The 15,001-nt window shown below is 41.3% G+C and overlaps 1 protein-coding gene across 5 annotated transcripts in view; it reads right to left on the bottom strand.

Moving 5' to 3' along the window:
- Nucleotides 1-15,001, bottom strand: part of WWOX (WW domain containing oxidoreductase) — a 713,985-nt gene that overhangs the window by 534,934 nt on the left and 164,050 nt on the right. Inside the window, exon 6 of one of the 5 annotated variants that reach the window (XM_044434023.1) lies at nucleotides 9,985-10,483. The exons of the other annotated variants lie outside the window; for them this stretch is intronic. Coding sequence (XP_044289958.1) covers nucleotides 10,247-10,483 — 237 coding nt within the window. The 3' untranslated portion in view covers nucleotides 9,985-10,246. Of the gene's footprint in view, nucleotides 1-9,984; nucleotides 10,484-15,001 lie in introns of those variants that run through there. 5 annotated transcript variants of the gene reach the window in all.

The following is a 15,001-nucleotide window of genomic DNA, read 5'->3' as shown; positions in this document are numbered from 1 at the left end:
ACTGGTGCAGATTCTCTACATGGACCTTAGTGATGAGTATCAACAACCACCAAGTGATGGAACTCTCTTATTTAGCAGTTCAGCTTCACCTGCACTCTAATCCTACAGGGAATTTTGAATATAATAGATTATACATAAACATATATATCATATACATATAAGGAGGGAGGGAGGGAGGCACCCATAAGCACTGCATAGTTGGCACTGCAAACAAAGAGGACATTGGAATAATAAGAACAATAACATAAAGGTGGAGCTGGCTGCAAACAGCTGGCTGCAAATTCTGATCTAACGTGTCATAATTTTTATTACGTTGATGTCTTTCACCATTGTACTTCATATATTTTCAGTACTAAATTATACTTCATGGAATGAAATTTTAAATGTTTTTCTTTTCTTTTTTGTATCAATTTTCTGAATAGAACAGACAGCAGAGCTCATCACATTACGGACAAAAGCAACCAGGAACATCTTCTGTGCAAGCTGCACTGAAATGAATTTACTTTAATGGGCTTCCCTCTGGAGACATTTCAACAGGTACCCGGTAACATGGGCTTAGCAAAGGCATGGGATTTCCTTTCCATATCAAGCACTCAAGGTAGATAATGACAACATAGTTGTTATAAAAAGGAAGAATATGTATGCATTTTTTGTTTCCTTCTGGGAGAAAAGGTGGTAATATACATCCACCGCCACTTAAATATTCAATTAAATTTAAAAAGAAGCCAATAGCACAGTGGATTGTCAGTGCTTTATGGAAAAGCTGAGACACAATTTCATTTGTTCCTAGTCGATGAACTTAACAGGGTGTTTTCGGACATAATGTTAAACAATGCATAAGCAGCACTGATATGAGGCGCAAGCACTCTTGCCATCCCCATTTCTCTGCTGCTACAGCCACACAAGCAAGGGATCAGAAGTTCCGACTTCTACTTTTAAAGTAACCACAAGTTCATTGCTATGTTTGAACTTTGGGAAACACAAAGTTTGTTCAAAAAAGCCAGACTCAAACTGTGCTACCATCTTCTCAAGGCATCACTTAACTAACCAGAGTTTCTCCCTAGGTTTCTCGTAATGAGGAACTCTGGTGGACTTCCATGCCTCAACCATCTTATGACCATACCAGAGGAGACACAATGGAGTAATGCACAAACCCAGCAACTTTTGGTCTACACTGGGCTACAGCCTCAGAAGAGATTCCTCATGGATTAATGTCAAATTAGGACACTGTAGATAAATGCACTGTATCCGCAACATCCCCTAATTAGTAAAATGGGAAAACAGCTATTGAACAGCTATCAAGATAAGTGAAAAGAAGATGATGGGCTGTAAAGCATTTTAAACGTGGACCATTTTAGCTCTCGCAATGCAAACCTTTACCTATGCTCAAAGCACTTCACTGTTTAGCAGTTATCTCCCATGACCTCAGTACAAGATGCCACGGGCATGATGGCTTTGCTACGCAGACAGTAAGAACAGGCCAGCCCCACCTCCATGCAATCTCAGTGAGCCCCAGAGAACCTTTGCAGCACTGAACTTTGCACTGTATTAAAGCCATTTTGCAAATACACAAGGGGCTGCTTGTGCTGCTTCCGATGCCCTGGGACATGAAAATGTTATTTATATTTTAACTTTTAGAAAGGTAGCCTTATGGCAGCACGAACAACAAAGACACAGTCTCGCAGCACCTTAAAAACAACCAATTTGTTATGGCATAAGCTTTTGGGACTAGGGTCCACTTCACTGAACGCATCTCATTTTAAAGCTATCCATCCCCTTCATTAAGCAATTATTCTTAATCACAACAAAGTGCTTTCATGGTCCACATTAAACTTCTTGTGGGTGTTTGTTTCTTCCTTTAATTTACGATTGATGATTTCCAGAATTAGTTTCATCCCTTCTCTCCCAAAATACCAAACAAAATGCAAAGAGACAAACTGTGCTATATAACATTCTTATTTAATTCTAGCAACATTCCATGCTGCATAGAGTAAATCTGTTAAAACTTCATAGAATATAATTGGCAGTGTTTTGCCCTCACACCTAGAAAAATGCTTATCAAGCCAGAAGTTTGAGCAAAAAGTGAAAGCACTCAGAAAGCTAGCAATTTCACTATATGCAATGTACTCACTTTACAGCTTAAAACTATTTAAAAATGAACACTGCATGGTACAGTGGTTTGGCAGTAAACATGATTGTGCATTTATGTCTCGACACTGCAGAAGGAGGCTTTTTTCAATAGGGGATTTTTCATTCTAATGATTTACATTAAATATAGGTAAAGTGTGGTTACATTTTCCTGAAGGATTGCAAGGAAGTGAAGAGAACTACAATAAGTTGAAGCATAAAAGCTTTCTCTGTCATAATATTTATTATAATGGCATATAAAAGAGCTGAAATAAATAATAGATGACTAAAGGTAAATTCACATGATAAAGAATCCTTCAGCAAATACCATTACTTGTGGTTGCTCCAGTTTTATACACAGTTGAAGACTCTTAATAAATAAGCTGTAGTCCCTGTAACTTATATAAGTGCTAGGGAGAGGGAGCAGAAATGTAAGATGTACTTTAAAAGGCACAGAGTGGACATTAGCTAATTATATTCTACGTGGGTAGACATTACACATTTTTGGGATATTTAAAAGCTTTATTTCTCCCACCCCACACCCCAGCAAAAATAAACATAAAAATGCCTTTGGTATTATAACATAAGCACTTTTCACTTTTTAAGTGGCTATGTCGAAAGGAAATGCTCTGGTTTAATCAAGAAAATTCTAGTCACCTACACTGGGGAAACGGTCCAGTCCGAGAGGACAAGGCGTACGCTCACACAAAGGGAATTGTATTTATAGTCCAGGGCACAGAATGAATGCAAAGGGGTGGGAGAGCCAAAAGCAACCTTGTGCGGATTGCCATGTCTACAATATGTAAATCCATAAGAATCAAAGCTGAATTGACACTCGCCTAAAATACTAGGAAGCCCAGACAAATTAAATCCAGACCACGGTGTGCCATTAAAATAAAGCATGGCAATTTTGATGCATGGGCAATGACAGTTAACAATGTCCAGCAATAGGTGGTAATGATCTCCATGCAAGAAAATGCTTTTATTCGAGCTTCAGGCAGTAAATATTATGGCACCTAATGCATGCACTCGGTGCAGAAGAGTATTTATGTTAGGCAGGCTTTATAAAGTCATGCATGTATTTTGAATGCTATGAGATTACCTTTCAGCCAGCTGAATGGGGCAAATGAATCACATGGTTCAAAGCTTGAAGACCAACTGAAGATATGTTGTCTGTTTTTGGAATCGGTTCCTTTACAGCATTTGAGATAACTTACGGAGGGCCATTAGAGGCTGTAGTAGATAGAATAATTTTACACTCATTTTTCTTCTTTTTCTCTCTGCCTCAGCTATTTTCCTAAAAGACATTTCACATTTTGCATGTAGGATGTTAAAGCAGCATCCGTCGTTAGAACAACAGCTTGGTGGGCATTTTTGCTAGTTACATTTCTAACATCTTTACACAGACTAGATGAGGGGGAGGAGAAGGCTAAAATCAGCCACTATTTCAAACGACATGGTTAATGGATGCTAAAGGGAGAGAGACGGTGCAATTCCTTTTCCTTAAACCTTAACCATGGGGTTAACTGATCTATATTGCATCTTATGGTTCCCGTTTGCAAGGGAAGCTTCAACCATGAACTTCTGGACCAAATCAAACGGGGCCACATCAGGTGTGCTGCAGGGCTCCAGCAGGACTTGCAGGTTTCTTTCATTGCTGGACACCACAATTTTATTTTTATTTTTTTGTTTATGTTTTTGTTGCTGGCTTACATAATTGTCCTTCTCCTCCTCCTAATATTATCCTCACAACAACACCCATGAGAGATCACAAGGATGGTGGCCAGATTGCAGGGAAAGCCATATGACATGAGACTGAGGGAATTGGGTCTTTTCAGCCTGGAGGAGACTCCACAGGGAATCTATTGGTAACTCATAGCTATGTGAGGGGCTGTAGACCTGTTCTTCGCTGCAGAGGAGGGCAGGACATGTTCCAGTGGAGCCAAGCTCAGGGAACCAAAATTCAATGTGGATGTCAGGAAGTACTTCTTGACAGTTAGGACCCTAGGATATAGAATGGGCTTCCACGGAAAGTGGTTGAGGCCCCATTGGTGAGGGTATTCAAAGATAGGCTGGACATGCACATGGTAGGCATGTCATGAGCGGAGCTGGCTGGAGCCAGCGATCAGACTAGATGGCCCAGGAGGCCCCTTCTGACTCACTCTGCTTCTATGCTTCTATGTTTCCAGGTAGGTTGGGCTGAGAGTCTGTGACTGGCCCAAAGACATCCAGTGAGCTCCATCGGTGAGTGGGGACTAGAACCCAGGTCACCTGATTCCCAGACCTGCGATCTTACCCACTACGCCACACTGCAGTATCACAGCATGTGAGGAAGCCCCCCTGAGCGGTGTCGTGCGGCTGGCCCTCCTTCCCCAATTAAAGTTCCAGCAGATACTACAAACGTCTTTATTCTAAACGGCTCTACTTGTAAAAATCAAAACAGGATAGAAAGTTGATCTCTCATTCTAACTAACTTCAACCCACACTTTGCTTATGAACTCTCCGAGGCCGCACCCATGTAGGCAGGGTGCTGTGAACTCTCTCCTGCGGTCGTTCAGTCAATCAGGATTCCAGCTGTCCCGGTGTGCGTGTGCACCTGCAAGAACAAGCATCTTCAACTCCCGCTTGTCCCTTATCAGTTTGCTTGTCACACTTCATAGCAGAAGACTGAGAGTCTGTTCTCACGTTTACTCCCAAATTGCCCTGTTCCTGCGCCTCCCTTTCCTCTACGTTCAGCACCTCATTCTCTGGTCCATTCTTACTCTCACCATTTGTGAGAGTGACGAGTAAAGTTTGTTCTGCTGAAACCAGAAATAGTTCTTCACTGATGCTCTGCGTCTCATGAGAAGTTTCTTGCCCTTGTGCTTGCGCAGGAGACTCTTCTGAGCATACAGCAACATAAATGGTACTGGAAAACACAGCTGTAATGTAACCGAATGACATGCCATGGTTTTCCTGTAAAATGTGAGTGGATGAGCTACGGCGATTCTTCATTTAAGTCCTCACCTGGAAGTTGTGCGGGGCTACTACATTCAGGAGAATGAGCAGATCTGCTTTTGTTGCGTTTGCGAAGCAAGTGAAATACTACACATGATCATCGGAAGAACAGTGTGTTCATGAAGAGTACGCCCAGAATGGTTCGTGCACCACTGGATGATGTCCAAGAACCTGAGGCCGACTGTGCAGCATCCAGCCCAATCCTATGCACGTTTCCACGGGCAGGACAATATTGCTGTCCTTTAGTCCAAATGCACTTTCGCGAGCCATCTGTGACTGTGAGTTCCTTTGCGTACAAAGCCATAAAAGCCACTTAAATTGGAGTGCATTTTTCGGCATTCAAATCTACTGTGACATGTTCTGAAAACTGTATTCATTATAAAGCAAACATCATTTATTCTGTCAGTGTGTGACACAAGATAGAGAATCCACACATGCACACACACAGCACATAAAGCAACGTGCACAAACACACAGAGAAGGAGTGTGTGTTCAATTTGTTCGATAATTACAACAGCTGTTTTTATTGCAATACATTTGGAACAATTGCTCTTCTTCAATGATGGTAATATCCTAGCCATGAAGGTAGGTCAGGCAAAAAAGCCCGAGAGTGTATCTAAAACAGGTTTTAGGATCCTGACCTAGCTAAAACATAACAAGAACAAAAATGAATTTGTGAAATGCTGCTGATGCTGAAGAGCAGAATGGTGTTACTGGTCACCAACAGCTTCACAAGGAATAAATACCCAGGGATTTTGTGCAACAATAATCCATCGTACACACACACATAGGAAAGCAGGCAGTTCTGTGGGGATCACTTCATTTTCTTAGCTATGGAGCACTGCTTCAATTTGTCCAAACATTAGCCATCATCATAACAGAAGTGCAGCCAAGGAGAAATAAATGCAAAAGAAAAAACAAACAAATGAGCACTCAATACTCAGATGATGGTGTAGAAAAACTGTTGCTCTTGTCATCTAACAATTGAGAAAGCTTTCGCGAATTCTGGTCTTCAAACACTGGGTGCGTTTTCGCTGCAGGCACCAAGCATCCCCTACCTGCAAGGATCTGTCACAGTTTCTTCTACAGTTGTTCTGTAGACCTTGCTGCTTCTCTGAGCAAGGAAAAACAATCTTATATCCAACTGGCAACACAGCCCAACAAGGAAGTGATAGCTTTTTTCCCTGCCAGGATGACAGGACATTAGCATGGCGATGGGTGATGGTTCTGAGTGACTCAGCCCAGCTGACTTCTGAAGTTTGTGTTGCTTACTTGCAGGCAGACACCCTGCCCTGAAAAACAGAGGCTTTAGTATTTGGGATGGTGTTGAGCAATTCAGTTCTACTTAGTTATGAACTGGCATGGAGAGGCTCCACCTGTTCACTTCTGAGGAGTCTTAATAATAAGTAAATACCTAGTTTATCCAAAAGCAAAGTTTTCACAATTTGGACCATACGCACAACTGATGACTTCAGCTGCCAAGACCTTTCCCAGATCTGCTTGACTGGGACATGAGCATTGCCACCTGGCACCACAGCTGAGGATGTTCCTCAGTTTTCATATCCATATTCTCAGGAAAAGCTGCGGGGTCTACTGGATATTCATCTCTGATCATAGCCGCAGAACTCTAGAATGCCCTTTCATGGATTATTAATACACATCCTCCTTAATAACATTCTGGAAGCAAAGTTTTCTCACTGGTTTTGCATAGCCCTTCTTTTTGTCCTTTGTGTTTCTGCTGTGACAGTTCTTGGGCTTCTCACTGTATTATACCACTTCAACTGTTGAACTGACATACATTGGAAAGAGGTTTTGAATGAAAAGGATGCTGTGGCATTTTATCATACTATTACACATGCTTTTATTGGGATATGGTCAGCTTTATGTCCCCTTCATGGATCACTGCCTTGCCGTGGCGAAGGGGCTTGCGTAGGAGCACCCAAGACGGACAGGTCATAGCAGAGAGCTCTGACAAAACGTGATCCACTGGAGAAGGAAATGGCAACCCACTCCAGTATCCTTGAATGAAAACCCCATGGACAGTACCAAAAGGCAAAAAGATATGACACCGGAAGATGAGCCCCTCAGGTTGGAAGGTGTCCAGTATACTACTAGGGAAGAGCAGAGGGCTAGTACTAGTAGCGCCAGAAAGAATGAAGCAACTGGGTCAAAGCCAAAAGGACACTCAGTTGTGGATGTAGCTAGTGGTGAAAGGAAAATCTGATGCTGTAAATAACAATACTGCATAAGAACCTGGTCTATGAATCAAGGCAAGCTGGATGTGATCAAACAAGAGACGACAAGACTGAACATCGACATCTTAGGAATCAGTGAACTAAAATGGACAGGAATGGGTGAATTTAATTCAGATGACCATCAGATATACTACTGCAGGCAAGAATCCTCAGAAGAAATGGAGTAGCTTTCATAGCCAATAAAAGAGCAGGAAAAGCAGTACTGGGATACAACCTCCAAAATGACAGAATGATCTCAGTTTGAATCCAAGGCAAACCATTCAACATCACAGTAGTCCGAATATATGCCCCAACCTACAACACCAAAGAGGTTGAAGTTGACCAGTTCTATGAAGGCCTACAACACCTTCTAGAATTAACTCCAAAAAATGATGTCCTTATCATCATGGGGGATTGGAATGCTAAAGTAGGAAGTCAAAAGATAACTGGAATGACAGGCAAGTTTGGCCTTGGAGTATAAAATGAAGCAGGGCAAAGGCTGGTAGAATTTTGTCAGGAGAACACAATGGTCATAGCAAACACTCTTTTCCAACAACCCAAGAGACGACTCTACACATGAACATCACCAGACGGTCAACACAGAAATCAGATTGACTATGTGCTCTGCAGCCAAAGATGCAGAAGCTCTATACAGTCAGTAAAAACAAGACCAGGAGCTGACTGTGGCTCAGATCATGAGCTTCTTGTTGCAAAATAAGAAATATCAACAACCTCAGATATGCAAATAATAACATTTTAATGGCATAAAGTCAAGAGGAACTGAAGAGCCTCTTGATGCAGGTAAAAGAGAAGAGTGCTAAAGTTGGCTTGAAACTCAACATTAAGAAAACTAAGCTCACAGCATCTGGTCCTATCACTTCCTGGCAAATAGATGGGGAAGAAATGGAGGTAGTGAAAGAATTTATTTTCCTGGGCTCCTAGATCACCGCAGACGGTGAATGCAGCCAAGAAATTTCCTTGGAAGGAAAGCTATGGCAAATCTAGACAGCATACTAAAAAGCAGAGACATCACCCTGCTGACAAAAGTGCGTATAGTCAAGGCTATGGTTTTCCCGGTTGCAATGTATGACTGTGAAAGCTGGACCATAAGGAAAGCTGAGTGCAGAAGAATTTAGGCCTTTGAATTCTGGTGCTGGAGGAGACTCCTGCGAGTCCCTTGGACTGCAAGGCGATCAAACCAGTCAGTCTGAGAGGAAATCAACCTTGACTGCTCTTTAGAAGGCCAGATAATGAAGATGAAACTCAAATACTTTGGCCACCTAATGAGAAGGAAGGACTCCCTGGAGAATAGCCTAATGCTGGGAACAACTGATGACAAAAGAAGAAGGGGCCGGCAGAGAACGAGGTGGCTAGATGGAGTCATTGAAGCAGTCGGTGTGAGCTTAGGTGGACTCCAGAGGATGGTAGAGGAAAGGAGAGCCTGGAGGAATGTTGTTCATGGGGTCATGATGGGTTGGATGCCACTTCGCGACTAGCATAGCATAGCATAGCAGCTTTATGTATCACCCCCACTGGCACTGCATTTCCCTCCTAGTGCTCAAAGTAAAAATCTGGAGTGTTTTACTGGTACTTTAGTGGTTCCTCTGTTCCTACATTAAGGTCATTGAATAAATTGAGGGTGGTAAACCACTCCAAGGCATACCGGGTATGCGAGATTGACTTCTCAACGAACCAGTAAAATGTTGCAGGTCCAGGTACACGAGGCAGGAGTATACACAGGAAGTGTGGCATGAGTCGTAGCTGTACGCAGCAACAGAGCACTTGCAGAAGGACCCGGGCTCCACTTCTGGGCAGGGCTAATAGCCCTTGAGTGCAGCCGTGGGCAGCACTAACACTACAAGCAGCATTAACACTTCTCATCTAGGTGGGCCAAAGGACTCACCTGGCATGATGCAGCTCCCTGCATTCCTAGGTATAATCCTGACATCTTTACAGATGCAAAGTCACTGAATCCAATGTGTCCAGAAGACAAGTATGGTTGGAAAAGTCTACCGTCCAGCGGACAAAAATATTTAACCAAATATGAAAAGTCTCTCTCTCTCTCTCTCTCTCTCTCTCTCTCCCTCTCCCTCTCCCTCTCCCTCTCTCTCATTCTCTCTCTCTCGTGCAGGGTTCACAATCATAAGCAAGGCTGTAGCCTAAAAGCACCGCCATGTGCCACACCACACATTAATCCTTCAAGCTCTAACAGATGCTGGCAGGGATTTAGACTAGGCTGTATTTACAAAGTGACAAATTATGTTCTATATTATACACACAGAGAGAAAGAGCACCCCACAAATAGGCTGATAAATGTCAGCTGCAGTCATGACAAGTGGTTTATTTTTATTATACAGTAACCACATTTTTTTCAGGGAGGCCCAAAGATTTATTTGTTGCAGGAAAAAAGATTATATATGACACAGAGTAATAACTGTAAGATCAGTGATGTTCTGGGCAGCCTGCCCTGCCAGAAGCTAGGTTCAGGCAGAGACAACATTGCTTTAAAAACTGTGTGCATAGGAAATATTCTATAACACTCCAGTGGCACATCAATATCTGATAATTATGTATGTAGGCTGCGTAACATACAAGGAATACGCAACAGGCCATTTCAGATTCTACAATATGAGGACTTATACTTTTTAAAATTATGACAGCCAAATTCTGATCCCACTTAAGAGACTGAAAGCTAGAGGGTCAATTAAGCAAGAATTTCTCATTCAATGCTCCACAAGAAAAATACAAACAGTTTTAAAATAGTTTTGCGCTAACTGATGGGAACTGAAGCAGCATAAAAGAAAAACATTGTCCCGGCTCATATGTAATGACTAAATTAATTAATTAATTCTTTCATACTACTTAATACCCTGAAATCTCTAAGTGGTTCACAGCAACAATAATACAATACAATATGAAACCAATGTGAAAATTACATAAGGAAAGGTTTGAATGAATGCATGCATGAATGAAGCATTACAGCAAGGACAGGGTGCTGCCACTTGCCCCAAGTCTTCATCACACAGTGATCCAATGGCAAGTTCATGCTTGCACGGGTATCCTCTTCCCACGACGTTTTCATGGGGACCCTGGCTTGTATCCTGGTGCTCAACCCAACGCATGTGCTGAAAAAGCAATCATTTGGAAGAGAATGTAGGTCTTCAGATGGGACTCAGATTTTGAACCCCCCAGACAGCATCTGAGCATCTTTTACCCACAATATACTACCAAAGAAGAAGAAAGGGGGGGATAAACTTTCTCCAACTACATCAGTATTCACTGTACCGTTCATTTCATTTCATCCACAGATCTTTGCACAGCGCTTTCCACTGTTCAAAGTCTTTCTCGTGCATTTGTATTCTGTACATCTGTCCTGATTCTAAAAGGTTCTCTCCTAAGGCTTAGTTACTGGCAGTAAGAGTGTTAAGTTGAATTATGCTGATAGTTCAGATATTTTGGCTTCAGACTCTTTTAAGTTTGGTCTTTCTCTCCTTTGTCTCCAGCCTTGCCCACCACTGGAATATGAACCCCCAATGCACCTCCAAAATAGAATTTAACCTTCAGGTCGAAAGAGGTTCTGCACCTGCTCTCATTACACAGAGATGCTGAGATTGAGTGGTTTGCATCAGGCCAGCCAGTGTCTTCATGCAGGAGGACAGATTCAGTCCAAAGCTTCCTAATTTGTAGCTCAGTAGCTAAGCTGCTAGTCAAGACCAGCAAGTATTTTATCTCTCACTCTCTCTTATTACACAATACCTGCCTCTAATTTTGCATCTGGTAAAAATATGGCTCCTTTATAGCTACTATCCAATACATCCAAATATATGGTGGTTTAAGAAAAATAAAAAGCTAAGAAAACCAGAAACATTTTCCAAACAGATGTTTATAAACAGAAGGTAACTGATGAAACAAAAAACAAAATCCGGAGCACAGTGCCATGCTATGTTGCATGATTCACTGATAAACCCATTGGAGCTACTGCAAAAAGTCTTCCTGGAAAACTTCCAGAAATTAAAAGGTGCAAACAAGCTGCCGAATACCCTTGCGTAGACTGAATTCTTATGAAGAAAATAAAGTTTATTGTCTGGAAACACAGAAAGCATGAGGAAAGCACTAAAGCAATGGAGGTGAACAATTAGACAGATGTTCACTTAAGGAAATAAAGAGAACAGAAGAAGCCATCGCCGAGTAAATTTTATGAGAATACCGACAACTCTGCACCTCATCAAGGGCATTGGTAAAGTTAAAGCTGCTAAAAACTGCTGATGCTACAAAATGCTGCATGCAGGTAACATGGCTCATAGCAAAGTAGTATTATACCCTACCAATTCCAATTTCCACTCTCCTATATGCACCTCCCCCTACACTTCCATTATCCCTCCCCAACCACCTCTCTGGCCAAAAAAGTGTCCACAGACGGTTCTGTAATTCAAGAAAATGAAATGCATTTCATTGTGGGGTATGACATCTCCCAAATATCTATTTTTAAAGGTTCCCTGACAAACAGCTTTGATATAAGCAAAATATATTTCCAAACTCCTTACATTTGCTAATTATAATAACCAGTTAATGTTTCTCTTTTGTTTCACTGCCTGGTTTTAAATGGAGAAATGCATAGTGGGACATTACTGTTCTTCAATGACTTTGTGCAGAATTATTGCCTTGACAGTTTTCTAAATATATACATTGTCCACCCCAGATGAACATATTTGTGGTTAACTAGGCTTTTGTTCACTTTTTCTGGAAGATATTATAAACTGACTCTGTTTCTTGTTTGCCTTTGTGTTGCCATTCTGCTGATAAGTTCATTTTAGCTGCAACGGCACAATTTATTGTTTCTCTGTAGTCAGAAATAAGCCTTTAGTGAGGTCAATATACCCTGTTTCCCTCTGCCTGGAAGCCAAACAAGTAAATAGAAGGGGTTTTCCAAATGTCATTTTGAAAACCCATTATTTAGCCTAAGAGATCAGGCAGTGACAGCAAAACTGAGATCTCATTCTCTGAAATCTGGGCTTTAACAACATCTGTCCTTTTCTCCCATCCATACATACTTGTGCAAACCTCAAAACAAGAGCAAATCTTTACGTGCAAGTTATACTATTGTCATCTCTTTGTAGTTTAAAGCCATTTACGAGTGATTTGGGCTATCTAGACACATTGCTTTTAGAAGCCTGCCATAAAGGAACATGTTGGTAAGGTTTAAACAACTATCACAAAAGTGTTTTTAGAACATAGTTGAGCTAGATTTCACTGCATTTCAGTTGACTTTGCACTACAGGAAGTGAGAAAACCTATCACTTCAGTGGGCTGACGTGTTATTAGGACAGCTTGCACAAGGAGCACAAGCCACAGTAGCGTGGTGTGCGCCACGGAATGCTCCAGATGCCATATGCACCATTAGTGGCAAGCCACGGCTTATTGTGCTGTCCAAGATGGCATGGCTTGTTGGAGGGTTAAGCAAACCTCAAGTAATCCTACAACAACCCATGCATCATTTAAGGGTTGAACCACTAGCAAGCTATCTCACTTTGGTTTGTGCAAGATAAGCCCCAGCATCCAGCTGGCAAATATGCAAATTATGTCAGCACATGCTGTGATTCACAATAACACAGAGACATTTGGGTTGACAATGTTAACAGGGTCGTTGTGTCAGTCACTCCCCAGCCTCATTCAGATGTACCACAAAATGACGGCTTAACACTGTAGGAACTAATTAAACAGCCTCTCCTGTCATCCCCTGGCACAGCTACAAGCAGCAGGTCAGAAGCGTTCATTTCTTTTCAACTAACCACAGTTTATTGCGAAGTCCCAACTCAGACAAAATATGATAAGCCAATTTCATATCATGATTCATTATACTGGCTTGTTTCCCTAAAGCACAGGTAAGCTTAACCATGGATTAAACACAGAGTTTGAATGTAAAAAGAAACAGTCCTTAACTGAAAACTGTTGTAAAAGCTCCAATTTCCTCACAGTTGAGCTGAAGAGAGAGAGAGAAGTAGCCGTCTCAAGCACACGCCTTGTGCCTATATTGTTACTTCACAGTTTAGTGTTGCATCCAAACCAAGCCATAACCTTGGGCTCATCCTAGACATGGAATTAGACTGAGCTTTCCTAGCTACAAATGAACCAGGAGGTTTTTCCATTAATTTCATATGGAGAAAAAAAGCCCCTAAATTTCTTTCTGATTCAGGTAGCATTATTCCAGGATTTATTCTAATGTATAAGTAGATACATTTTGTACGTTTGAAAAATATGTGCACTAGAAATGAAGTTTCTGTGCAGTTTGAAATATAAACTTTAAGGACAAGGTTTTTTCTTCAAATAAATAGATAAGAACACAAGATGAAAATGAAACTTAAGATGATTACTGTTTCCTTTCAATCTTCATATCTTTATTTTAATTATATTTTTATAATATTATTATATTATAAAATAAGTATAATGTATTTATATATATTAAAATATAATATATACTTAGTGGAGCAGAGATGGTTGGGGACAGATTTAACACTATCAATTCAATAGTATGTTGTCATGTTAAAAGGGAAGATCAATTTGGAAGCATCTGATGTTCTTGGTAATTCATCCGTAAGTAAGAAGAACCACCTTAAAGGTGGAGAAGAGCTTCTTTTTATTTGGAAAGAAGGAGATGTATTCATTTTTGAAATTTCCTCTTATAATTAAGCCGCATTCCCTAATAGCCAGTATCTAACGTCACATGTGACTATGCTTAATGTCTTCTAGAATGCCCTTCTTTGTATTAGAAAGCCAACTTGCCTGGCCAGTCTTAAAATAATAGACTTTAGTTGCAAAGCCTTTTCTCCTGATCTGCTTGGAAGACAGAGGAGGACTGGCTCACAACACAATTTTGGTGAACCACCTTTCCTAGACAAAGTTGCTCTTCAGTAAATTATTTGCATTTTCTGTGAATGTACTTAAGGATGCTCCACAGGATTTTCACATACTGGGATTTAAAAAAACCACTATAACAAAGCTCTGGTGCTTGTGTACAAGTTATCCAGTTATTTTCATAGCTCCTTGAAGATACTATTTGTTTAGATATGCTCTCCAACAAACTCCGGGGCCTTCCAGAGACATGTTTGTTTAATTTGGTCCTATGGAACTGGAATGTACATAGGTGGGTTCCATTCAGCTCCTCAGTGTATTACCTCTGGAAACAACTGCCAATTGTTTTGTTAACTTTTATGTCACCATATTTTCCATCTCCACAGTGCTGATCATCTTGCATCTTCCATCTCCACAGTGCTGAACATCAAGGGTTAACAATTATATCCATTTCACTTTCAGACTGTAATGCAATCAAACAGTGTGAACTGGAAAACAGCAATGAGTGTGTGTCTGGAGGTGGGAGCCAAAGCAAGAGCTAAAGAGGTCTTGCCCTGTGGCCTTTCCCTTGCGGATGTCATGCAGCTTCCCCTACGGGCCTTGTAAAAGACCCCAAGTGGCAATTTCTCCCCCACCATAAGACCTGAATATGAGGGAAGATATGCAGTAGTGACAAGGAAAACTCTGTCCACCTAAGAGCACAGCACTGTCCTGATGTGGTCAAACAGAAGAACATAAGGAAAGCCAGGCTTGGTCCAGCCAGCCCAGCACTCCTTTCATGTGCTGACAGACCA

The sequence above is a fragment of the Varanus komodoensis genome, unplaced genomic scaffold (assembly GCF_004798865.1).
Source record: "Varanus komodoensis strain SLA01 unplaced genomic scaffold, ASM479886v1 scaffold27, whole genome shotgun sequence".
NCBI classification, from domain to species: Eukaryota; Metazoa; Chordata; class Lepidosauria; order Squamata; family Varanidae; genus Varanus; species Varanus komodoensis.
This window is presented reverse-complemented; position numbering and strand designations above follow the sequence as displayed.